This window comes from Nematolebias whitei, chromosome 2 (assembly GCF_014905685.2).
Source record: "Nematolebias whitei isolate Nwh7 chromosome 2, NemWhi1, whole genome shotgun sequence".
In the NCBI taxonomy this organism is placed as follows: domain Eukaryota; kingdom Metazoa; phylum Chordata; class Actinopteri; order Cyprinodontiformes; family Rivulidae; genus Nematolebias; species Nematolebias whitei.
This window is the reverse complement of record NC_056499.1, coordinates 34,065,822-34,091,846: the sequence shown is the minus strand read 5'-3', so window position 1 is coordinate 34,091,846 and position 26,025 is coordinate 34,065,822. Positions and strand designations below refer to the sequence as shown.

General features: G+C 38.9%; 1 protein-coding gene across 1 annotated transcript in view; it reads right to left on the bottom strand.

Moving 5' to 3' along the window:
* Positions 1-242: 242 nt before the first annotated feature.
* Positions 243-26,025, bottom strand: part of cd81a (CD81 molecule a) — a 35,629-nt gene continuing 9,846 nt past the window's right edge. Inside the window, exons 2-8 of the mRNA XM_037691338.1 lie at positions 23,523-23,637; positions 9,254-9,351; positions 8,888-8,962; positions 7,875-7,991; positions 7,375-7,458; positions 4,008-4,091; positions 243-3,524 (exon numbers count right to left, since the gene is read on the bottom strand). Of these exons, the coding sequence (XP_037547266.1) occupies positions 3,462-3,524; positions 4,008-4,091; positions 7,375-7,458; positions 7,875-7,991; positions 8,888-8,962; positions 9,254-9,351; positions 23,523-23,637 (636 nt within the window). The 3' untranslated portion in view covers positions 243-3,461. The remainder of the gene's footprint in view (positions 3,525-4,007; positions 4,092-7,374; positions 7,459-7,874; positions 7,992-8,887; positions 8,963-9,253; positions 9,352-23,522; positions 23,638-26,025) is intronic.

Here is a 26,025-nt window from a genome sequence, read left to right as displayed (position 1 = left end):
TTTTCATGGAGCATCTTTAGTTTGATCGGGGCTTCTACGTATTCCTTACTGAATTTGCAACACATAAGCAACTTTTGAAGAGAGTCACATCACTGCATAAAGTTTCTCCAGTACCTAAGACCTTATTTTATTTACTGTATATATTTTGTTTCTTTTTAAACAGTCAGTGTGTATAAATTACAATTTTGTACATTTTATAACCCTGTTTAATTATAAAACAAAAGATGAAGCCAGCCCATCAGTTATTTGTAAAATACATTTAATCCCTTTATATTTGGGTAAATCAAAGTCCACAAGGGTAAAGAGAGGCTGAGCTTTATGTGGCAGTGGTCCTGAGGGAAGAATGCCAATTAGAAAAACAGAATATTAAACAGAAAGTGTTTTATTATTATCGTTTTGGGAAAAACTCAGGGGGTGCTCTCATCACCGGTGCAACTAGATGCTGGATTTTTGTCCCCCTCCAATAATTTGAATGATCTTTGGAGAAAATTAGCTAGTGTGACGAAGGTTGGACTTCCCATCATTTGGCACTGCCACTAAATCGTCCTCCCTTTCCAGACTTGTTTGACGTACCAGACAAAGATATCACAATACAAAGAGATAAAAGGCATACATTGTTTCTCTACAACCTTCATTAGCTTCATTAGTACAATACGACACACGTCCGCTGACTCTTCAGTTTCCGTGTGAGCGGTTAACAAGGCAAAGTTTAAACTGGTTGACAAAAAGGCTAAGACTACATGGGAAGGTTCAAAGCTTCAGTGATCTGTTGGGTGGTTTCCATGATGGGCTAGAGCACTGAAGAGGTGAGAAGCTTTGTTTGTTAGCGACAGATGGATTTTTGAAGAATTGAAACTTAGACAAAAAAAAAAAAACGGAACGTGAACCCAGCTGCATCTGCTGTGATGTACACACCAATAAATTTGATTTGGTTGTCCTGACGCATACTCAATAATCCTTTGGTTGTATTTGTTCCAAGCCAAAGCAACATCTATGAAACATATAAGTGGTTCTAAGAAGGTTTCATGAATTACTGATGGGCGTCAGTCCCGTCTGGACCCTCTGCTGAGAACAGCATGGTGAATGGACAGTTAATAGGCAGTGGAGTCAGATGGGGGCAGTACAACATCAGAACTGTATCAGATAAGAGGACTGGACAGCACCAGACAAAGACACCCAGATTCAGAACAACAAAACGATGCTCCACCTACTTTTACAAATGGGACCAAATCCAATTTATTCCCTGGGTTCTACCCTGTCGTTTAGCGAGATAAGTGGGCTTTTCTTTCAGGACCCAGAGAATACTGGCTTTGTAGCCACAGAAACTGCTTCTGACGGAGGGTGAGACGACCATTGATCCTTCAGAGAAAAAGGACACTTTATCCTTGCAAGACAAAAGGCCAAATGGCAGAACCAAAGGTGAGGGAGTGAGCCATGCTGCAGGCTGGAGTGTCACCAAATTTCATCTCAAGAGAAACCGGATATACCAGGAATCAACCTGAGACAGTCCACTGATGAGTAAACAGCCAAGTTTGTTGGATAATACACAAAAAATGAATGCATAGACTTCATGACATTAAGTGCCATCTTATGATGCAGTTCAGCTGAATGATTCAGTGGTAATCAAGTGGCCTTCATCACTACATACAGATGCATTGAAAACACGATGTATGAACAACTTGTCAAACAAATAACCACATAGATGGGAGGGACTGATTTGACACGGCAGCTTTAAAAGAACAGATAACAGGATTAAGTTCAATCAGTTCTTCATATCTTCACCGTTCAGAGTGCATTAAATGATGACAAAAAAATCCTTACAGATGAAATTGTTAAAAAAATATACAGTAATAGTCAGCATTTAGGTTTAACTGACACTTTTTCAGGAGATCTGGAAATATTTCTTGCAATGTTCTTTGGCACTGACGTTAAAAAAGAAGTGGGACGAAAAACTGGTCTTATGGCTTCAGCATCGACGAGGCGAAAGAGAAACCGGGTGAGGGTCGGATGACAAGCTGGCAGCAGAGGGGAGCAGAAACTCAAGGTAGGTTACAGAAAATCTGCCATCGAACGCCAAACCAGTGTTTAAACTGGTGGCCATGCAGACCACATACAAGGTTCCACTTCAAAGGAGGATGTAAAAACACCATCGGATTTTGGACGATCTTTGCAAGGTCTTGGCGAGATCTTTAGTGGTATATTAGGAACGCACTGGGCTCCTCATTTTGCACGATTGATCAGTAAGTTTTGAGCATGCTGCAGCAGAGTCGTGGTGGTTTATCATCGTGGTGGCAGCGTGTCCATGACATGTGGCTTCATCAGTGAATTTCAAGCAGAGCATAATTCTGAAGACCATGACTGAAATAAACCAATGAAACCAACGTGGCACAGATGTAATACCCATAGTAGTAGCATCACATCAGCATGTCTCCTGACTCAGTCTGAGAGTTGTGTCAGGACAAGCACTAAAAGCATAGCAATGTCACAACTGTCCTAACACTGAAGGTTTTCCAAACTTGAACATAATGGAGTCGCCATCCAAAGTGAAGGCGGCTTTAACGTCAAAGACAACATCCAAGTGTTATCCAGGAATTCCACTCTGCAGGCAACAAAACAGGGCAGGCCTCTTTAGGTAAAATCATTCAGAGCTTTCTTAGTTATCAAATGGTCTCCACTTAACTTCACAAAATCTATGACCATCAAACTGACCAAAGCGAACAGTACAGTGTTCTTTAAATCATCGCGACAAACTCTGGACCGAATCCACCCGAAAACCTAACTAATATTTGGAAACATCCTTGATCACTGACTTTGCCACCAGCTTCTGAGATCAACTAGATTCATGCAGACGTCACATAGCTACATGGACATAGGCAACAAGATGTGTGCGTGCGTCTGTTTGCCACTCTGGGTGGCTACTATGTCAGTGAGGCCGACCCCTTTATTTCACTAGTGCCGGTCACATACACCCATAACGGATTCAGCCTAAAGCAAGACAAGCAGGTTAATACAGAGAAAATACTGGATAAAGATTTCATGTGATACAATATCCATGCTCGGGCAGACAAAGCACTGTCAACATATACTTATATACAGTTTATACATAAAACAGTGAAATAAATCCATAAAACCAAGAATGTAATAGCATGTCCATAGGCAAGAAGGCAGTAAAAACCAACCACTGAAGAATTACAGCACCTCGACTGGTGAGTGTAACCAATGAGTGATAAAAAATCTACATACCATGTGAGGATAGGGCTGATAGAATACATATGACAGCATCTGTGACTAACAAAATTAACAGTGTAATAAAGTTATTCTTTCTTTTCATTCAGGATGGTTTATAAGATCCTAAAAAGCTGACTAAATCCAGCAAGCACTATATGTGATAATTCCATGTAATATAAGAAAAACAATAGACACGGAGACTGTGAGGTCATCCTTCCATCCACTCAGTCTCATCAGTACACAGGGCTGTTGCGGATCCCGCAGCACAACACCATGCTGAAAATCATCTCAAAGATCTGTCAAGATGAACACAAACACACATTAGATTAGTCTTATTCTTGTCAACACTATGCACTGTACTCATATTTTAAAGTTACAGCAGTAACAGTAAGGAGGGTTCTAAAATACTGCATTTTCTTTAGATTTTCAAACTTTTTGCAATAATTTCTATTCAAATCAAGACAGTAGTACAAAATAAATAACTTTCAGAATCCTCAATCCTCAACTTGATTATGTTCAATATAAATAAATCTCTTTGATGACAGTAAAAAAGTTGGGGAAAAAGCAAAAAAATAAAACAATTAAAGTTTATAAAATATGCTAGTAATATTAGCATTCTGTACGATTTTGTATTACGCAGAGTTTTACAGCAGGTGAAGAGTTCATTGAGTACAAAAGGAGCATCCACCAGTAGTGTTTAACTGAAAACAACATTATGTTGCTGAAACACAGCTGTAGCACAGCTGTAACATGTGATATGTGCAGCTTCATGTTCTCACCATAATGACTGCAACCACCAGCGCTGCGATTCCAATCAGATGAATCTTATCTGAGAACAGGTCGTTGATCCTCTTGTGGCAACTCTGTTAAGAGAAAACACCAAAACATTAACGTTTTAATCACAATACAGTATAGACCAGGGCTATTAAACAAAACTGCTCAGGGGGCCACAGTTTTTGAAAGGCAGCAGCTCAGGAGCTGGACATCCAGCAATTAAAGTCATTCTGTAAATAAACCAAGTATTACAATGATCTGTTACCTTTTAAGTTAGTTTTATTTCATTGAATTATAAATGCAATACACCAAACCAAAAACCCAAGACCCCCCCCAAAATAAAATAAAATAAAAAATAAAATAAAATGATGACGTCTTGGTGGGTCTGGGTCGGATTGAAGTCACCCACAGGCCATCGCCCTGGTATAGACTCTTTAATTTAGCACTCACTTTGCTTTTTATTGTCACCACATGGTCAGTTGTGACCAGGTTGATGTATTTTTTAGGGATGCACCGATCCACTTTTTTTACTTCCAATCCGATCCTGATACCTAGAACTGAGTATCGACCGATACCGATCCAGTTCCGATATCATGATCATCATTGATTTTATATGAGGCTGTAATAATCTCCTCTCAAGTACAATTTGTACAAATATATGCATGCATGTCCAAAAAGGCAACTTGAGGTAAGTTTTATTAATGTTGGATAAGTTTTAAAGTTAGAATTAAATTCTGCTCACACAAAACATGTTTCTTTTTATTCCTAGCTTTAAAGTGGATATTAAAGTGATTAATTTAAGTGATTGTTTAAAGTTGTTTTATATTTTATAAGGGGCAGATATAATAAATTTTTTCTTCTTTCTGCACTCTTTTCACACAGTGTTGCACAATGTTGTCTTTTTGATGATTTTTTTATTTATTTTGTTTCATTTAAATGAATGAATAAATGAATTAAATTAAATTAAATGTTAAATGGCTTCAAACATCTGCTAAGTTCATGGCATAAACCAACACACATGTTCCTGTTTTTAGTATTTTACATCACTTTATAATGTAGCTGTTTATCTTTTTAATATATATATACAGTAATTTTCAAATCATATGTTTTTTATGATTGTCTACTGTTGTACTGATAAATATCTCCTGGAGGGTAAACTATATCTTGACTGCAAGTATCAAACTGTGAAATCCTTCATTTTCTACAGCTGATAGTGGTTGGTCATTAATTATGATGAAGTTTAGTAACTTCTCTGTAAACATTTGAGCTCCGTGGCTTCATCGATGTCTTCTTCTTGTTCAATCCGAAGCAGGCAGCCTGATTTGGGGCAGCCACGCTCAGTCTGTCCCTCCTCAGAGACGGGCAGACTGAGCGGGGCAGATTGGACGCGGCTGGCCGGGGTGGAGTCGCCTCTTTCGGTTGAGCAAAGAGTTGTGCCCCGCTGAAGCCACGGAGCTCGAATGTCCAACGTAAAACTAACTTTACCGTGGTTTAATGTGGTGCTATGGCTCTGCAGACATTGCACGTTGCTGTCTTGTTTTGTGGTGTTTCTAGTGTAAAATACTTCCACACAGCGGACATGTTTCGATGAAAAGTTGGTTAGCTGTTAGCCACAGTGCTGCTAACTCAGTCCTCATGTTGTAGCTGGCTGCAAACTATGAACTGGATTTCCTGAATGTGAGGCGGGTCTTATTACTCTGGGTTCATGAGACACGCCGCCGTTCAGGAAATCCATTCCATAGTTTGAAGCCAACGTGCATCATGGATCGGAAATATCGGCAGGTGGATCGGAAAATCCGATACGTAAATTATGCTGGTATCGGAGGTTGATACCAATACTGGATCGGATCGGCCCCATCCCTAGTATTTTTAACGGGGAACAAATTGAAAGAATATGTAAATGTTAGATAACGGTGCTCCCACTTAGGCCTGTCACGATAACAAATTTTGCTGGGCAATTAATTGTCTCAGAAATTATTGCGATAAACGATAATATTGTTTGAAATTGGGCAATAATTAGTCATTATTGTCAAATTAAAAAAAGAGAAATGTTTGTTCATTTGTTTTGCATGTAGTATCTTTTTTCGACCACCGAATGGCAGTATGACTGTTTGAACCGAAGGATGGATAGTGAGGGAGAGCAGCGTGTCTCTACGAAAAATAGGAGGGAGGCTCCTTGACATGACATGGGCTGTCTCTCTTTGGTTCTAAACATGGCGGACGCTCAGTGATTTGAGCTCTTTAGCATAGCATTTTTCACACAAAGCTTTTAATAAAAAACAGTAAACAAGTTGTCAGCTTGACAAAGTTCATCCTCAATCATCCAGGTACCAAATCCAATAATTCTCAGTCGGGTCATCTGGACAGTTTCTTTATTATAGAGACGTTTCGCCCTCTATCCGGAGAGCTTCTTTTTGCAGAGAAAAACAACTTTTTACACACAGACACAGGTTTCAACCGTGAAATTTGGAGCTTTCACAAGACGGAGGTTTTTTCCCAGGTCGGCCTGTTAGCTTAGCTTGTAGCTTAGCTGCTTTTAACGATCCAAAAACACGATTTTGGATCGTTAAAATGGATTTTAAAAGGAAAAGAGAAACTGAGGGGGTCAGTGAAGAGCATTGGAGTGGAGCCTTTTGTCATTCAGTGTCTTCAGTAGGAACAGAGAGACGAAGAAACGATAAAGCCGATAAATGAAAATGAGTTTGATAATTTTCATTTATCATGCGATTAATTGATTCATTGTTTATCGCGACAGGCCTATTCCCACTTTAACTTGGTGTGCGTTCAACATTAATCTGGCAGGAATACTGAGAGAAAGGCTGCTGTAGCTTATGTGTGCTACCAGTGCAGCATCATATATAACATTTGGCAGCACGATGGATCAGTGGTTAGCACTGTTGCCTCACAGCAAGAAGGTCCTGGGTTCAATCCCTGGATGGACCTGGGGTCTTTCTGTGCGGAGTTTGCATGTTCTACTCGTGCTTGCGTGGGTTTTCTCCGGGTTCTCCGGTTTCCTCCCACAGAACAAAAAACACGCAGGTTAGGCTACCTTTAGGTCCAGGCCTCCCTTGCAAAAGAGATCTGTGATCTCAATTGGATTTGCCTGGTTAAATAAAGCTTAATAATAAATTATGATGCATTCAGAATCTTCATGTCGTCTGTGACAGGTTTACTCAGTGTTCAGGTATGAAGTGAGCAGCTATGGGCAATACATCTGCTGCTGTACTGATAAAGAGACTATAAAACAATAAATTGTTTCCTATCTGGATATTACTATTTTAAAATAATCTATAATTCCATATTTACAGTAAAGCAGTTCATAGAATCAGCCCAAGAGCTGCTGAAAATGCTGAGGTGGGTAACAGCACCTACCATTGTTGACCAATCGTTGGGGCAGGCGTCAGATGTCAGTCGTGTAAAAATTGCGCTCCCTGTGCCCTTACCGCAGCATTGGAGCTGAAACACAAAAACAACACAGATGAACAGACATTAGTGCACAGAAGGCTAAAAGCACGAGCATTCAGACCAGGAAGAAAACACAACACTGCACACTGCTGCCAGTCATCTCACCTGTCTCACCTGTTCTGCATGACAGGGTGGTCAGTGTGTGTGTGTAGTCAGTGTGTGCCTTAACTGGGATGCCAAGATGAGGGACAACCTCTGACTGCTCAGTAACAACAGCAGTGACCATCATAAAGTTAAAAAACAGGATTGCTTCATGGCATTCTTTATCTTAGCTCTACTCAGAATTGTCTTAAGTCTGTACGTGAGACATTTCTGTGAAACATGTCTTTCTTCTGTTTAAGAGGTTGTTTTGTATTGTTTTATATAAATACATATAACTTGAGTTCTGTTGCAGTATTTGCTCATACCGTCTCATGGAAGACCTTGAGCACTTGTGCAACAGCCGTCTTTTTCTCCTGCTGAAGGTTCTCCAATGTGGCCTGATTGTAGACAGAGTCGTAGAAGTTCTTCATCTCCTGTGAAACCTGTGGAGGAAACGCATCAGAACCGGCTTTATTGTAGGACCTGAGGTTCACCTCCGATCTGTCAGCAAACAGAAAAATGCTGGATTTGAGCTAATTCTGAAAACCACAAATAAATAACATCATTTTGTGAACAACTATTATATTTTAACTAGTTTTAGTATGATGAAAAATCTAAGAAAAACCAAAAAGGGGTGAAAATAGTTTTGTGGTGAATGAAGCCGTTTGTAGTTTTTACCTTCCTTTTATCATTAAGAACAATTCCTCTATTGTTATGCTCAACAGGGCTGGGCAGTATCCATCTAGTTAATATTGTTAATTTTATATATTTTACTGGCAGCAATTTAAGACATTATAAACATGTTTGGTACAATGTAAACTAGGGATGCACAATATTATCGGCATGTTATTGGTATCGGCCAATATATCGGACATTGGCCATTCCATCAAAACAACTCACCAATATAAAAGGCGTTTTTTTTGTTAATAGATAATATATTTATATAGTGTTACATCATTTTCAGCCCCCTTTTTGGCATCTGCATTTGGTAGCAGGCCAAACTGACAAAGACCATGCAGAATAACGTAGTATTTTAATTGCACAGCAGAGAAAGCTATGCCGTCTCTGTAAGTAGGTCTAAGCTGGGGGGGAAATATCGGTTTTGATATCGGTTATTGGCCAAATAAGTTTTAACATATCGGATATCAACTAAAATCCAATTTTTTTATTGTGCATCCCTAATCTAAACACATTTTCATAAATTTAAAAGGTGACAGACAGGTATATTTTAATCATCACTGGAATAAAATGATTTACACAACAAATAGGTAGATCTATCTGCACTGTTGGTGTCAAAGCTGTCTGGTTATTCTGAACTGTGCTACATGTTTCCACTTACAGTTTCTCTGTGCATGTAACCCCAGATTCCAGCTGCAACTTCACAGGCGAACAGGATGACCAGGCAGACAAAGAACTAGAGAAGAGAGACAGAGGAAAAAAAAGATAAACTGTTTATTTAAAGTTCAAGATTTACTTTGGCTCAGTGTGATAGCTGGCTTTACAAGGCTTGAAGATGAACCTGTGTGTCAAAAATCTATTTATATTTAACCCGACTTACTGAATTCAGCTGTGTGTATTCTTGAGCTGTGAAGCGGCTTGTCTTAACAAACGCAGGACTGTGCACTGACTCACGCAGGAGACAAATTCAACCTCACTGTACAACTAGATGTCTAAAACTCCCGAGAGCTTAAAAGGGAGAGCTCACCGTTCCCAACAAACACTGGGACTCTTGAATGGCCCCGTAACACCCGAGGAAACCGACCACCATCATCACGGCTCCAACTGCAATCAGAATGTGGACACCTGGACAAACAAGACAGGACAGATTTAATGGAATATGTTTGACAACACATACACAGTAACAGCAGGGATATGGTGTAGCTACAATCTGAAGGGGAACAAAAATATTTATTCTTTAATTCTTTTATTCTTTACGTGGCATACGTGCAGTAGAACCTGTTAAACAGCAGGTGATGCTGTTTGGCTTTTGTGCCTGAAGGGAAAAATGTCACCATACATTTTCATCCACGTTTAGTTTTTCTTTCATACCGTTCTGCTGCATAGTAAACCACTGTACCTGTTACAATAATATAAAACAAGCTGTAAGACTTTTGTTATGGCCCTTGCAGCCTCAGTAGGGATTTTATGTATTTCCTGTAATATGAGTTGTGTTTATTTGAAATAATGGACGACCTAGGGCTTGTAGCATGTAAAGGATGATTTTAATACCGTCTCGTCAGGGCTGGTGTTCTTTTCTCTGACAATTCACTCTTTAGTGGTGTGGTTTTAAACGCTGAAGCTGTTTTTTAGATGGCAAAGATTGATTTATAAGGTTTGCTTGGAGTAGGCATTAGTTGCTTGTCAATATGGTCCAAACAAACCCCACTTTCAAAGCAGAATTAGACTCCACAAGCTTCAAGTTTTCATTGCGGTTTATGCAAATGATTCTTTATAAACATTTACACTGTTGCCAGTTTCCCATTACAGACGTATTCCACGAAATAAATTGTGAAATTTCTGCCAGAAATGACTCACTGCTGCCGTTATTTGCACTTGCAAATAACCACAACTTCTATGCAAATACTGATGAACTGCAGAATTGACGGCAGTATGAAGAACTATAAAATAGTATTTGCATCAACCATTATAAATGTTGGGGATGGAAGCTGTGTTAAGACAGCAGGAATCCACTGGTCTTGGCTGCGTTCCCTAAAAGTATCCTTAAGAGGCCCCTTTACCTCTCTGACATCAGCACTGAGTAAAATGACCAATCATAAAAGAATTCAGATCGTTATTCTCAACAAACGATCTTACTTTATTTCCTGCAATGAGCATCCAGGATGCTGCAAAACTCTTATACAATGTGTTTAAGGGAAGGGTGGAAGCCTCTGTTCTTCTACTACATCAGATTGAGAACATGACAAAACAGAAAGTGGAAGTCAGTCAATTAATAAAACAAGGAGAAACGACTCAATTTCAAAATGTGAATCCTGGTGTACATTTTCCAGAAGATCTCTCCAAGAAGGCCCTAATGGTGCTATGCAGGGTGGTATACAGATGTTCAGAACAATTGAGATGAAAGGGATAAACATCCACTGTGACTGCTAGTGTTCTGACAATAAAATTATCAAAGCTGCACTTTCTTCAGAGTCAAATACAGATTTAGGCTTTTTCATGTTTTACACCCAAAGCATCTCCTTCTCCACTTACAGACCATTCCCTTCGGGATTAATAAAGTAATTTGAATTGAATAATATCCTGACACATGCATAGTGCACTGCATCTGAGGAAAACAAAACAAAACAGGGTGGTCTAGATGAGCTTGGAGGAGATGAAGAAGGAGATGGATCTTGGTCGGCTGCAGTGAAGAGATGCCGCTTCATCTATAAGATGAGGAGGACCACTGTCGCTACGACAACACCTGCTTAAAAGTAGCAGGCTAGTGAGCTTACTGGTGAATTGTGTGAGCAGCAGTAAATAAAAGTTTTAAAATAAAAAATTTTCCTATAAAAAACTAGCAAATATCCTCAGATCTATTATTATAATATTGTCAAATAACTCTTACATTGTTTCATGATTCTCATGTGCATATTTATGCTGGTGATACAATCATCTATACATCCAGTCCCTAACTGACTACTGCTCTGTCTTCATTGCAGGCTAGCTTCACTTCGATTCAACAGGCATTCACTAGTCTACATCTGGTTTTGAACAGACAAAACTAAATATCAACTTTCCGCAAGTCGAGCGCCAATTTGAAATTTCTTCCTTGAATGTTATTGAGATCGATTTTGTCAAAAGCTATAAGTATCTCTGTATCTAGCTTGACAACTAACTCACATATGAAACACGTAAATGTCCTGCTGTCAAAGGTTAAATCCTGCTTTGGCTTGCTTTAACGCAATGAATCTTCCTTCACACACTCTGCCAAACAGTGCTTCCAGTCCTGGATGACGGTGATGTGGTTTACAGGTCTGCCTCCAAAACTCCTTCACAAACTGGATGTTATCCATTACACTGACATCCGGTTTGTAACTGGAGCTTCATTTAATACACACCAGTGATCTGTACACCCTGATAAACTGTCCATCTCTTCATTCTCCCAGAAACATTTACTGGTTCTTGTTCGTTTACAAAACCCTCATTGGAAAACACGAGTTACCTACAGTCACTTCTTACTGTCCACAAACCAAATCACAGTTTGCATTCCAGTAACCTCAACAACCTCCTCACACCAACGCACGTCTGGTTGCTTCTCCTTCCAGTTCTCTGTTGCAGATGACTGGAACTATCTGCAAAGGGCCTTAAAGCTCGAATAATTTATTACGCTCTCCTCTTTTAAATGTTCATTACATTCACCAGAACAAGATCACTGCATGTGCTGTTAATACCCATCCTGTTTGTATTGTTCACAATGCTTTATTTTATTGTGTACAGTATGTTTAAATATGTTAATTTATGCCGCTTGTGTCACGTCTTCTGCTTTTATCATTGCCGTTTTATGTCCACTTGTGTTGCTGCCTCTTAACCAGGTCATTGTAAATGAGAAGTGGTTCTCAACTGACTTACGTGTTAAAATAAAAATTATAATAATGAATAAATGTTGCTACATTCTTTTCTCGTGTTCTCGACTAGGTCTCCAACTTAAAAGACAAATACACTTTCATACAAATGTTGTGTAAAACAGATGTCAGTAGGCACTGGGACATTCTCTCACACAATGGTCTTACATTTTGATAGGAATGTAGTTTAACCTGCTAAAAGACTTTTTCTTTTACAAGTAGCTACAACCTAATCAACATATTCATAATCTCATCTTGTTTGGCTATGATTCTGTGAAACAGCCTTGACCTTTGTTTGCCTTTTCGGCTCTCTACTGATATAAAATGCTTGTTGCCACAGCAGACCTGCTAATAAAGCTGCTCTAGTTTGTACAGTTTCCGGTTATAATTCAAAGATGGTGAAATGGGCTGAAAAATGTGGCTGAGAAGCAGATTACATGTTCATCCAAGATCACTATCAAAGCAGCAAGCTTTTGCTTTACTATCACAGAAATGCTAACTTTATAATCAGTAAATATTTACAGTTCTACCTCCTTGGTAGTTTCTGTTTTATGGCCTTACAACCTGGAATTTAAAGTGAATTTTAGGGGTTTGGTATTTTTCAACCATTTGAAGAAAAGAAAATAGGTTTGATGTTGGGAAAAAAACACTGCATACATACCATATCCACTACTTTTAGAACCATTTAAAACAACTGTTGTGTTTTTACACATTTACCTTCAATAATTTGGAGTATTTTTTTTTTTTTGTAATTTTATTAAATACTGTATAATTTCATTTAATTATAAATGAATTATAAAGGTTGTAAGTTGTAATAGCCACTGTTTCTTTGCACTCAAATAAAAGCAGAGTCTCATCTGGCCAAATGAACACCTTTGACAGTTGTGCCACATGTGCTGTGATGTTGGCTTCACTGATGCGTACAATGATTACAAAATGTGTTCAGTCACAGTCCACAGGCCACAAATGCACTACAAGGACATCAATACAAACAGTGACGCAAGTTCATGCATTAAGGGAAACAGCAGCTTGCCTTTTCTGAGCCGTAACAGGACGGTTGTCCTAAAACATATTAATTATAGCTCTGCCATTCCGGCTATGCTGCCTTCACTGTCTTGTCTTGATTCAGGCTTTGAGTGCTGCTCTTCATTATGAGCCTCAGCAATGTTTCTTCTGCTCATCAGCTCAGACTTATGTGCATCTCAAAAATTAGATTATCATAAAAAAGTTTGATTTTTTTGTCAACTATTTCAAAAAGTGTAACATATATAGGGGGCCGAGATAGAGTTGAGGTATGGCAGCTGACCCGGGACTATAAAGTCATGGTTCAACTCCCAGCCATTCCTGCATGTCATGGAAGCAAGACACCCAATCCCTAATTGCTCCCCAGATGCTCAATAGCTGCCCACTGCTCCACCTGGGTCTACCCCAGGTGCGATGGGTTAACTGCAGAGAACTAATTTTGTCATTGCATGGAAACATAAAATGATGACAACATAAATCACTTATACTTATATATTACATAAATTCATTACAGAGTGAAAAATTTCAAGCCTTTAATTCTTGTAATTTTGATGATTAAGCTTAAAAATAATGAAAAACCAAAACTCAGTTCCTTATAAAATTAGAATATTCCACAGCCAGCTTTTGGTTCTTTTGTCAGTGTGGGCAGGAGCCAAGTCCTGCTGGAAAATTAAACCAGCATCTCCATAAAGCTGGTCTACAGAAGGAAGGATGAAGTGCTCATAAATGTACTGTACATGTTGCGATGACTGTAGACTTCAGAAAACACAGTGGACCAACAGCAGCAGGGGACACGGCTCCAAATCATCAGTGATGTCATCTCTGGTTCAGGAGTGGCTCGACTTGAGGACTGAGACATTTGCAGTTCATGTCCAGGAGTTAATCAGCTGATTAGGGTGTGACACCAGGAGCATATTGAACCTTTTCACAATAGTTTTCTGAGACACAGAGTCATGTTTTATCATTGTTTGTAAGCCATAATCATCATAATTACAAGAAATAAAAGCTTGCAATATTTCACTCTATGCGTAATGAATCTAATATGAGTTTGAGTTTCACTTTCTGAAACGACTGACAAAAAAACCCTTTTTCACAATATTCTAATTTTTGGAGATGCACCTGTAATTTGATCCCACACCACTAAACAGTGCTGTACTTTGTTTACCCCATCTCCCACATCATCCCCACTGACTGAGCCACACAAGTACTGGTAATTTAAAAATCAATATCTTGGCAAGTGCTCTGTCCATTTCCTATATTGCTGCTGTCCATCGTTACCCACTCTTTACGATCTGGCTCCTCTCCAGCACCTGGAACTCTGCCATCCATCCGTCCTTTCTGTGTAATGCATTCTTCTATTCAAAATTATGCTCAGAAATTCCATTTACTTAAATGTCTTTTCCTCTCTGCATTAATTTAATCTTCCATGGTTTCTCTTCCATTATGCTGTCTGTGAGCAACCATTCAGACATTCTGCATCTTTCGGGTCAAGAGAAGAACAACTGATCCTGTAAGTGTATAGGATCAGTTGTTCAAATAGTGATTTCGTACTAGACAAGATAATACTAAATTTTAAGGCTATAAATGACAAGTTATACGAGATGATGTCAAGTAATAATGATATGGCGTTTTGCTGCGGTCTCTAAACTTATCGATTCTGCACCACATCGCATCAGTTAATTGCCTGCACATTGTCGGTAACCAGCACCACTCAGTCCAGTTTATGGGACCACCTTGTTCGTGGTTCCAAGCGAACTGCTCCAAGGTGACCATTATGATGTAAGCAGACAGCAACTGTTCATGGCCAGCGGAGCTACGACACTGGATGGCCCGCCCAGCAAAACAGAAAACTACATTAGACCCGCAGTTTCCTCTCCGATCGTTTTGGAGTGTGGGTTAGTTTTTTCTAATTTCCAGTTCATTATGGAAATAACAAAAACAGTGGGGTAGACCAGTGAGGTCCAGAGCTTTCTGTCTTTATTGACAAATCAGAGGATTCAGAGCAAGCTGGACAGCGCTACAAAAAATAAATACTGTGCGATATCAGAGATGATGGTGCAGCATGGCTACACCTGACACCTATAATCAGTGCTGAGATAAACTGAAGAAATTGAAGTCCGATTAGTTACAATGCCCACCTATGTTGCATTGACGAGCCCACTCACAGAGCAGGGAAACAAGTCACAGTGTTAATTCACCACCTGAGAACTGATATGAACCATCTCAAGCTATACTTATCAATAGCAAAACAGCTTTAAAAACCAGTATTATATACTTGTTCCTCCTTATTATATATAATTTCAACCCTTTTCAGCTTGATTTGTCATTAGGCATCAGCTAAAAATGTTTGTTTAACAGTTAATAGGTAAAATGCTCTATGTTCAAACTAAACGGTGGTTCCATTATCTTCCAGCCTGGTACTGAACTGGTGCCACAATGACAATGACAGAAATATTTCCTGCCACCAGCTATAATAATCTCTTTAAATGCTGGAAACTTCAACAACACGTCTGGGAATGCTGTTTATGTTCCCATTTTGTTTTGACTAAGGACTTAAAGGACATCAACAGGAAACATGTAATAAGCTTTTAGAAGAGATGTGTACTTCAATCTGTTCAGCTTCCTAGTTTATATGAAAGTTCCCACAGCAGAAATATTTGTATATGTTCTACTCGTTTCTCTTTAAGACAATTACCGGTAGATGGAAAACAAATCAGGATTTTTTTCCAGGCCAAAAAGCAGGATTAAATTTTGAATGACAGGAATTCCTCAGTGGATTCACACGTGTGTTGAACTGCATAATTATTTTCTTTAGGCTCAACTTTCACCTCAACACACATTCAGACATGTTTTCTTAATGATATTCTGTACTTTTCCAGAGACAATACAATAACAACTTGAAACTACGCCTCCTAATCAGACAACTGAATCACCAGTTTATACTTAAGTTCATAACTAGAATTGAAATGATGCAAAACATGACATTTCTTACCATTTGATACAGGACTATGAACAAAAATCAAGTTGTTTCGCATTCAGGTTGAAATTATAAATGTAGGTGGGTTTTCCTAGAATAATGAATTAAAAATAGCACCACATTGGTAAATATTTTAACCAGATGTCCTAAGGTGTTTCAGTGAAGTTATCCGACAATTGTGTACAATACAATGCCAGTCTTCCTCTGGACTATTGAATTTTTCCTATTGTACTATGTATTTTGACAACAGTAAACCTAAAGGAAGTTTACCTTCAAACTGGGCAATATGCAAGGTTGAAAGGTATGAAAGGTTGAATGCAGCAGAAGTTGTTGTTGTTTTGTTTTTAAATAGAGGACACTGAAAATGTTTAAAGGCTGAGCACCATTCTGCGTCTTTGGGATTGTGTCCAAAAGTTAGGTCAATACTTAGATCTGTGTGACATGAAACTGCACGGGTAAAGGGCCAAAGAGTGGCAGCAACTGATCAAACAGTAAAAAATACTCACTGAAGAGCCTCACAGGGGAACTACGACTCATTTCCAAGAAGGCAAATAATAACCAAAGCAACAACAAAATTTAAGCAGTCATGAAAATATTATTACAAATCATTGAATTAAAAAAATGAATAAATTGAGGGCAAATTTTTGAAATTGACAATGAATATTTGAAACAACTCTGAAACATTAAGAGTTTACAATAAGGTATTATGTTCTGAAGAAATAACCAGCACTACCAATGTGTTTGGGTTCTTTTGGTAGGGGTATTCCACCCCCACTAGTTCCTTGTTTGTAAGGTGGTGCTGTGGACAATCCCTGCTGGTGGAGTGCATCTCTGAGACATCCCAAAACATGTTTCAGTGAGTCTTGTTGGTTTCATGGTAATGCCTCTAACAAAATCCATAGGAAACAGGGCGTTGCAGGTCTGTGTCAGCAAACACAGACACATGTGTCAGCAGCACTGATTTAGTTTAGTAGACGAATCGCTTCAGAGATGAGTCAAGTGGAGTCCAGTACCAAATCACAAAGCCCTTATTGTCTTCAGGCAATTTAAATAAGAGGAAGTGTAAAAACATAGTGAGAGTGTTTGAAAATAAGATAAGACACTTCTTAGTTTATTTGTGAAAGCAGTTTTTTCCCCATTCATGGGAAGTAACTTCATAAATTTAAATTTATACATTTAGATTTTAAAGGTGTACATGATAAATGTTTAATTACTTTAGATATATAAGTGATAAATAATAGATATATAAGGATCAGTTCCTCCAAATCCGAGGCCATGGTCTTGAGCCAGAAAAGGGTAGAGTGCCCTCTACGGGTCAGGGAGGAGGTCCTGCTCCAAGTGGAGGAGTTCAAGTATCTCGGGGTCTTGTTCATGAATGAGGGAAAAACGGAGCGTGAGATCGACAGGCGGATAGGTGCAGCATCTGCAGTGAAAAGGACGCTGTACGGGTCTGTCGTGGTGAAGAGAGAGCTGAGTCAAAAGGCGAAGCTCTCAATTTACCGGTCGATCAACGTTCCTACCCTCATCTATGGTCATGAGCTTTGGGTTGTGACCGAAAGAACGAGATCTCGGATACAAGCTGCCGAAATGAGTTTTCTCCGCAGGGTGTCTGGGCTCTCCCTTAGTGACAGGGTGAGAAGCTCGATCATCCGGGAGGGACTCAGAGTAGAGCCGCTGCTTCTCCACGTCGAGAGGAGCCAGTTGAGGTGGCTCGGGCATCTGGTTAGGATGCCTCCTGGATGCCTCCCTGGTGAGGTGTTCCGGGCACGTCCCACCGGGAGGAGACCCAGAAAAAGACCCAGGACACGCTGGAAGGACTATGTTTCTCAGCTGGCCTGGGAACACCTCGGGATTCCCCCGGAGGAGCTGGACCAAGTGGCTGGGGAGAGGGAAGTCTGGGCCTCCCTACTTAAGCTGCTACCCCCGCGACCCAACCCCAGACAAGCGGAAGAAAATGGATGGATGGATATATAAGTGAGAAGGAATCTTCAGTAGGGGTGCACTGATAAATCACTGGCCGAATTATTGGACCTGATTTCCCTAAGTTTGAGAGATCAGAGATCGTCCAATACTTACACGAGAAACCGATTTTACCAATTTTTTGTAGTTTTAACAACAATTCTCTAAACTTCATTTATATTTCAGAGCACTAACTCATGGCCAGTTAAAACAAGTTTTTATTGTTTCTAGGCCTGTCACGATAAACAATAAATCAATTAATTGCATGATGAATGAAAATCATCGACCTCATTTTAATTTTTGGCTGTATTGTTTCTTCGTGTCTCTCTCTTTCCACTGAAGACATGGCTCAACTCCGGTGCTCTTCACTGACCCCTCCCTTCCTCTTTTCTCTTTAAAATTCGTTTTAACCGTACAAAATTGTGTTTTTGGATTGTTAAAAGCAGCTAAGCTGAGAAACTAAGCTACGAGCTAAGCTAACAGGCCGACTTCGAGAATAAACCTCCGTCTTGTCAGACTCCAAATTTCACGGTTGAAACCTGTGTCTTCGTGTAAAAATTTGTTTTTCTCCTTAGATAGAGAACTTTATTAATTGGCTTTTATGTATGTGAATGTTTCTGTAAAGTGCCCTGAAACAACTTTGTTGTGATGTGGTGCTATATAAATAAACTGAATTGAATTGCAAAAAGAAGCTGAGAACTTGTTTACTGATTTTTTTATTAAAAGCTTTGTGTGAAAAATGCTAAGCTAAAGAGCTCAAATCACCGAGCATCCGCCATGTCACCCCATGTTATGTCAAGGGCCCTCCCTCCCATTTTTCTTAAAGAGACACGCTGCTCAACCATCCATCCTTCGGTTCAAATAGTCTTATACTGCCGTCAGGTGGTCAAAAAAGTTACTACACTCCAAACAATTCAACATTTATTCTAAAATTTGACAATTAATTATTGTTAAATTTCAAACAATATTATCGTTTATCGCAATAATTTCTGAGACAATTAAATACCCAGCAAAATTTGTTATCGTGACAGGCCTAATTGTTTCTAGGATTTTGTTCAAGGGTATATTTTTCAATTAAATAATATTGAAAAATTGAAGGTGCATTGTGACCTTATAACACCTGACAGTGTTGCTTATAAAACAAAATCGGTATCGGCCAAAATCAGAATCAGCAGGTCAGGCTTTTTAGAGATCGGCGATAGACCAAAAAACTAATCGATGCGCCCCTAACCTTTAGTTTAATAAAAATTTAATATTTCTTATTGTCTTTTTACATCTCTAATAAAAGTAATTAAATTAATCATAAAACCTAAAAAAAATTGTAATATTTAAGGAGATGATTTTTCTTTCTTTTCCCTGATGAAATTGATACAAAGCAAAATTACCAAATACGAATTGACTTTAAATTTAAGGAAACTTATGTTGTCGTACAATAAGACTTGAACAAACAACCTTTGGTTATTTAGCCATCGCAGTTAAAGACAGAGTTGTGAAAATGTGCGTAAATGTTTAATTTAGTAGAAACTGGAGTGACGTTGCCACTGGCTAATTGTTTATTTGAGTGTGTGAGGTTTTGAGAGAGGAAAAGAGAAAAGCAGATGTAGGAAAACGAGAAGGTGGGGGAGGAACTAGGGGAGAGGAAAAAAAAGAGAGACATAAGGCGACTTTAACACTAACCACAACCAGATGGGGGGGTGAGGGGAGCCACAGTGCAAAAAACCTGATCCATGTGAAGAAAAGGGAACTCTCTGAGAGGGGGAGGGGACGGCTGGTCAGAGGGAGGAGCAGAAGGAGGTGGAGACGGGAAGGCAAGTGAGGAATTTTTTCCTATGATGTTTTTTTTTTCCTTCACTGTCTCAGGAATGAGGGGGAGGCTTTATGTAATGGGCAAGATGCAATCAGAGAAACTCACAAAGTAGTTCCTCTCTAAACAACCGCAGCTATGCTGCCTTACAGGAGGAAAAAAAAAAACATTGATCCAAATGTGTCCTCCATTTTGAGACAACCTACATTTCCTTTAAAAAAAAAAAATCATTCCAGTTCTGTATCCAACTTTCTTCTTTTCCTCTCCTCATCACCACAATACAGATGACTAACAGATGTTGACGAAGACTGGAGGAAATGACACATAAGCACACTTAATTTGGGCGTACAAGCTTCTAGCAGAGTCATATGATGACCAGGGTGTCCTCTGTTAGTCCTGGTCACAAGTAGCTGATGATCTGGGCAAGGCTGGGCCACCCCGGGCCACCCCCAGCTCATAATAAGATATACCGTCAAAGCGTTTAAGAAATGCCACGGGAATTCTGGAAACCACTTCCCTTTGCTCTCAAAACCATACTGAAACTTTCCCTCCACATAATGTTCAAAACATATTGTTCAAATTCTGTTCTACTGAGTCTGACAGCATTCTTTAACGTGATTTGTCAGCTGGAAATTCATGCTACTTATCAAACTCCTTACTGCATCTCATTCCTAATAATTTCACAATGTGCATCTGAGGCAAACCACTGAATTTGATGCCATGTTCACACACACAAAAAAAAACCCCAATTAAATGAGTTTGTATCCAGTACTCTAGATAGGTCATGATAATCAAGCAATGGCAGACTTGTGATAATTAAAGAGTTGTTACCCGTCAATCAATTTGAGCTACTGAAGAAGTCCGTTGGATGACGGACAAAACGTCTCAGCACAAAAAATAAACCTTCCAGATGACCTGACTGAATGTTGGATTTTATACCTGGATTATTGAGCATGAACTGTGGCAATTTGAGCTATGTCTAGAAAACTTTCTCTACACCAAGACACAACCACAACCAGCATGGAGATCAGGCTGAATCACAATAACCAATGTGTGCGACTCAGCAGAGGCACATTCATCCAACAAGAACAAGATTTTCCAGTTCAGCTTTGATGGACCTTTTTTTTTCTTGGCTTACAAGAGTGGAAACAATAGTTCTCCGATTTAGCCACCCCTCTTCCTCTAAGAGTGAAACGTCATGTCCAGGACATTTTTCATCTTATAATACTTTTTAAAACGTTATTATGTAGTTATTGTAGCCTTCCACTTATTTCAAATCAGTCTAGCCAGTCTCGTCAGTTTTATCTACAAACATTTGGTTTTCCAAGCTGAAATGTTTCAGCACAAAAAGTAAAAACAGACTTGGAAGGATAAATCCCAAGAGCTGACTTAAATAAGTTTAACCAGCCTGTATGACAATACCAATCATTTTATACACCAAGCAAAAAAAAAAAACACGTTTATTATTAGGTCATATGTTGGATGTGAACAATAACATAAGCTCCTAAATTTATGATTTCCAAACTCTCCATTCAAGTGCTGCCACACTAGGAAATTGTGCAAATGTTTATAAAAATGTTCAGCAGTTTTTTTGTTTTCAAACAATCTGAATATGCTTCGATCTAGATTATATTAGAATAACCTTTGCTCATTTTGACTTTTACAATATATGCATGAAGAGTTACTGATACAAGGGAAATAAAATTAAAATATGGAGCAGTATCTGACCTAACAGTTCCAGTGAACCCTATATTTTTGCATAGCACAGTTGTTTATGTTGTCTGTTGTCTCAACCCAGGAATATCCTTGTTGTGTTGCATCATTGCGTGCACAGAGGCTGCTAATTGTATCCTGTCACTGATTAGCCATGACTCACAGTTCCCTCTAATTGGTCTAATCTCCAAACAACTATAGTAATTGTTTACAATCGTTAAGTGAGTGAATATAAAAGCGAAAACAAAGTACATTTTCTGGTGTGATAAGATAAGAAAATATCTTTAATGGTCACACGAAGCAGAAACACTTTGGGTTAGAGAGTCCCCAAAAAACTCCTGGACTGCGAAAGTAAGTGATGGTTTATGTTCAGAAGCCAACATGCACTCGCAGCAACGTGCACGTTGTTTTGTTGGAAACATTGCGACTAAATAAAAGCAGTTAGGGGCAAAAGTGACGAGGTGTGAAGACATGTAATAAAACGTTCGGTTGTGCTGCTTGAAATGTTTTGAGCTTGAGTTGCTGTTAGCTTGCAGAAAATATCTCCTGAACGGTGCCTGCTTTAACCGTTTAAGAGTTTAAAACACTCACTGAACAAACTGTTTTAATAAAAACGTGGGTTTATTTTAAAACGAATGATCCATGGCAAAACATGAATGTTTAATCCTTGTGGTTTTCTTACAAACTGTTTATAATAATGCTTACCTGACATTTTAAACAGTTAATGCAAGCTGTGGTCTCATCAGAAACTCTTCAATGATACAGCCTTGCACATGAGCATATAAAAGAAGCATTTTTAAAGCATTTAATTAGTGTTAAAGAAGTCCTTCTAGGATAAAGACATTGATCCCTTTCAGACCTGACACTGAAACGGGTCCTGAATATTTTGAAGTAAGAATGTTCACACCAGGCAGTCAAATATGAAATGAATGATGTGAGCCTCAGTTAACTGCTCTTACAAATAAACATGTGCCTACACAGTTTGGTGTTATTATGATAAGGTCACTGAAGGATGTTCATCAGTAAAATAAATGAGTAACTCATGAGGCTCAATGAGGCTAACCTGTATAAATAAAGGTTAAATGAATGAAAAAATAAAATCCTGTGTAAAGGATGACAGCATACTGAGAACCAGACTGGGATCAAATTAGTGAATTTTAGTGTAGATTCAATGGTTTTATCTTTGTTATAAAATATGTGTGTTTAATTGCAAGACGTCTAATCAAGAAGTCTAATTCTGAAGTCATGCCACGCCCACATCCTGTGAAGAAAAGTCAAACTTTTGATAACTTTTGGTCACACATGCCTTAAAACCACACTGACCAAGTCTGAAGTTGACGTGTAAAAATCTTTAGGAGGAGCAATATAAAATACAATATGGGTAAAATGCTAAAATGGTGTCTTTGCACAAAGATTCCTGTTAGGTTAAATCCATACCTCAAAGAGATACGTTTGGCTGCAGAAATTTATAACCAGTTTTCATTTATACACTACATGAAACCATTTGATGGGGCTGATATTCAAGGTAGTGCTGTTGTAACATTTTGCCACGCCCATTTTTTTAAATTTCCTTGAACTATACTTTTTTCCATCACACTTGACATTTGTTAAAAAATAAATGTCTTATCTTGCATGTCTAGACCTCTGAAAAGGCTATTTATTTCATAGAAAGTAGAAAAAAACTAACTGTTTGAATGGAAATAGGTTTTTCTCACTGCCTTTGGTGCTCGGGGCTAACAACTGTGTTTTCTGAGGGAACCCAGGTGAGTAAGTAATTTACAAACAATAAAACAAGCTTTATTTTCTAAAGCATACGGAGTGGTGCAAAAGATGCAGCGGACCTCGTTATTAATGAACTCTTTGTACATATCATAAATTCATTTTGGACTTGAGGAAACACAGTGAGGCAGAATAGAGACAGAGAAGTGATACATACAGATGTAGAAGGAGCTGGGGGGATGAGTCCCATCCAGTTCAAGCTCCAGCAGGCTGCTGATTTGCTTGTCATGCCTCAACCACAGGGCCACACCCAAGATTACACCCCCTGCAAGCTGCAACATAAGAGCACATTTAAATTCAGTCAGCATGCAACAGTACACAAAAATCACTGTCTGATATGTGTAGTTTTCTCATTGGTCCACACTCATCGCACCATTTTAACCTCTTACCGTACTATAAAGTGTTTTACGGTGTTTCTCATTCATCCATACAATCACACTCATACAGTGGTTTCTGCTATATATTTTACACTATATGTAAATGCAGTAATGCAATGTGTAATATTGTATGTACTGAGTAGTGCTTTCATTTAGTTTATATTCAAGTGTGAAAACCTAAGCTTGATATGGTGAGCGCAAAACTAATAATCTGATTGGAAATGATGAAAGGCACACACATAACGCTCTTCATTAATAGCTTTCTTTCAGTCTTTCTGCCTTTAGGTTTTGTAGCAGACATGCTTAAAAAGCTTAGCTCACTTAAGAACCAGTATATCATGGAAAATGGGAGCAAAGTCAACAGCTTTGTTCACCAGAACAAGGAACTCCTCAACAGTAGTCAACCAAAATCTGTCCTGCCTCTAGCTCACTGTTTGACCACTGCTCATTAGGCTTTACATCTAGATTAAGTTTCCATCATTCTTTCCCCCCACAATATTTAGCCATGGCTGCTGTGTGTGCTGATATTGCAGCTTGTGCATCACCCATTGTATTGTCTTTACTGAACAGAAGGCTGTTCTTGCACTACCTACTGCTTCTGACTGGCAGGAAAGGGCAAATAGTTACTCTATCACTACACTGCAGGCCCACATTTTTAACAATGGTTAAATAGTTTATGTAACAAGAAAACTAAAAATATTTAGGCCCAATTATACAAAACTGAATAATTTTCTACGTCACACCTGGCAGTTTCTCACAGTACAGTAGTCCCTCGTTTATCGCGGGGGATCCATAACCTGAAGCCCCGTGATAAGTGAAAAACCACAAAGTATGAATAGTAGTACAAGTAGTAGGTAGTACAGTAGTCTCTCGTTTATTGTGGGTGTTTGGGACCACACCCACCCATGATAAGTGAAAAACCACGAAGTAGGGATACAGTAGTTCAAGTTCAAGTGCAGTAAACTTTGTCATGACATGTGCCAGGCTGTAATCACTCATCACCTGTTACTCCCAATCTCCCTCCTTAAATAAACAATTTAAATTTAAATACTGTAACATTTTAAATGAACAATCCATGCAGCATGGATTGTTTATTTAAAATGTTACAGTATTTAAATTGAAGGGAAAAGAAGTGCAGCAGGACGTCAAAGGATGTCACACAGCACAAGCTCTGCAGCACGGAGCAGAAATGAACTTCTTGATCAATTACACTGAAACAACTGAACAAAGAAGTTCTAAAATAATTAAAAATAACATTTAACACTTTTATATTTTGTGATTATCATGATTTTTACGATGTGACATAATTTTAAGTTGGAAGACAAAAGTCGATCGGTGCGTCTGGACAGCAAAGAGTTAACCCTTCACAAACCGCAGCAGGAGAAATGTGTGTGTGTGGCTGAGAAGGAGATCAGCTGATCAGCTGCAGGAGGGAGCTTTTCCTTGTATTTGTGGGCTTCACACTTGGTGCGAAATCATTTAAAAGAAGTTATTTTAAATAAACAATGCATGGCTCATCCATAAATCAGCAAATTGTGTCAAGTCCAATCTTACTTTGAAAATCCGCAATATAGAAAACCTGTGATAAACAAACCACGAAGTAGCGAGGGATTACTGTAGTTTATATTTATGCATTTTAAATCCTTCCCACACTCTTATAATTTTCTAAATAATGTTTCTAAACTCTAAACGCTCTAAAAGAGCCCAGAATATCATGAAATCAGCTCTCTGCCATCAGCCAGTCTAGTCATTAATGCGACTTATACAGCGAAAAATACGTTACTAATAATTAAAAGTAAAAATAATTATAAAAATCTTGAGTTGGTACAACTTTTGTTTCCCTAATTACACTCAAATTTTGCTTGATTTGTTTTAGTCCTCCTGACAGGGGGGCGGGTGGATGGGAATATTTCTTCCTCCGAAGGGGGCGCGGCCTGAAAAGATGGAGAACCACAGATCTACGCTGCGCAGACAATGTAAACTTTACATTGTTGCTGTCCAGTAAATATCGGCTGAACTAAACGCTGAAACGAACAAGAGGAAAGAAACAAGTTTTTTGGGTGGAAACCACCATTACGTGATAAAACTAAGGGGAAGAATCAGCCTTTTTTCTTTTTTAGACAAGACAACTGCTGTTTCTGAGAATAGAGTTCAACCAAAACAGAAAACCCCTCCCCGTCCCCGTCTCTGTTACTGAGGGCCATTCCACAGCCCCAGCAGCCCGCTGCCTGGCAACCACACACACACACACACACACACACACACACACACACACACACACAC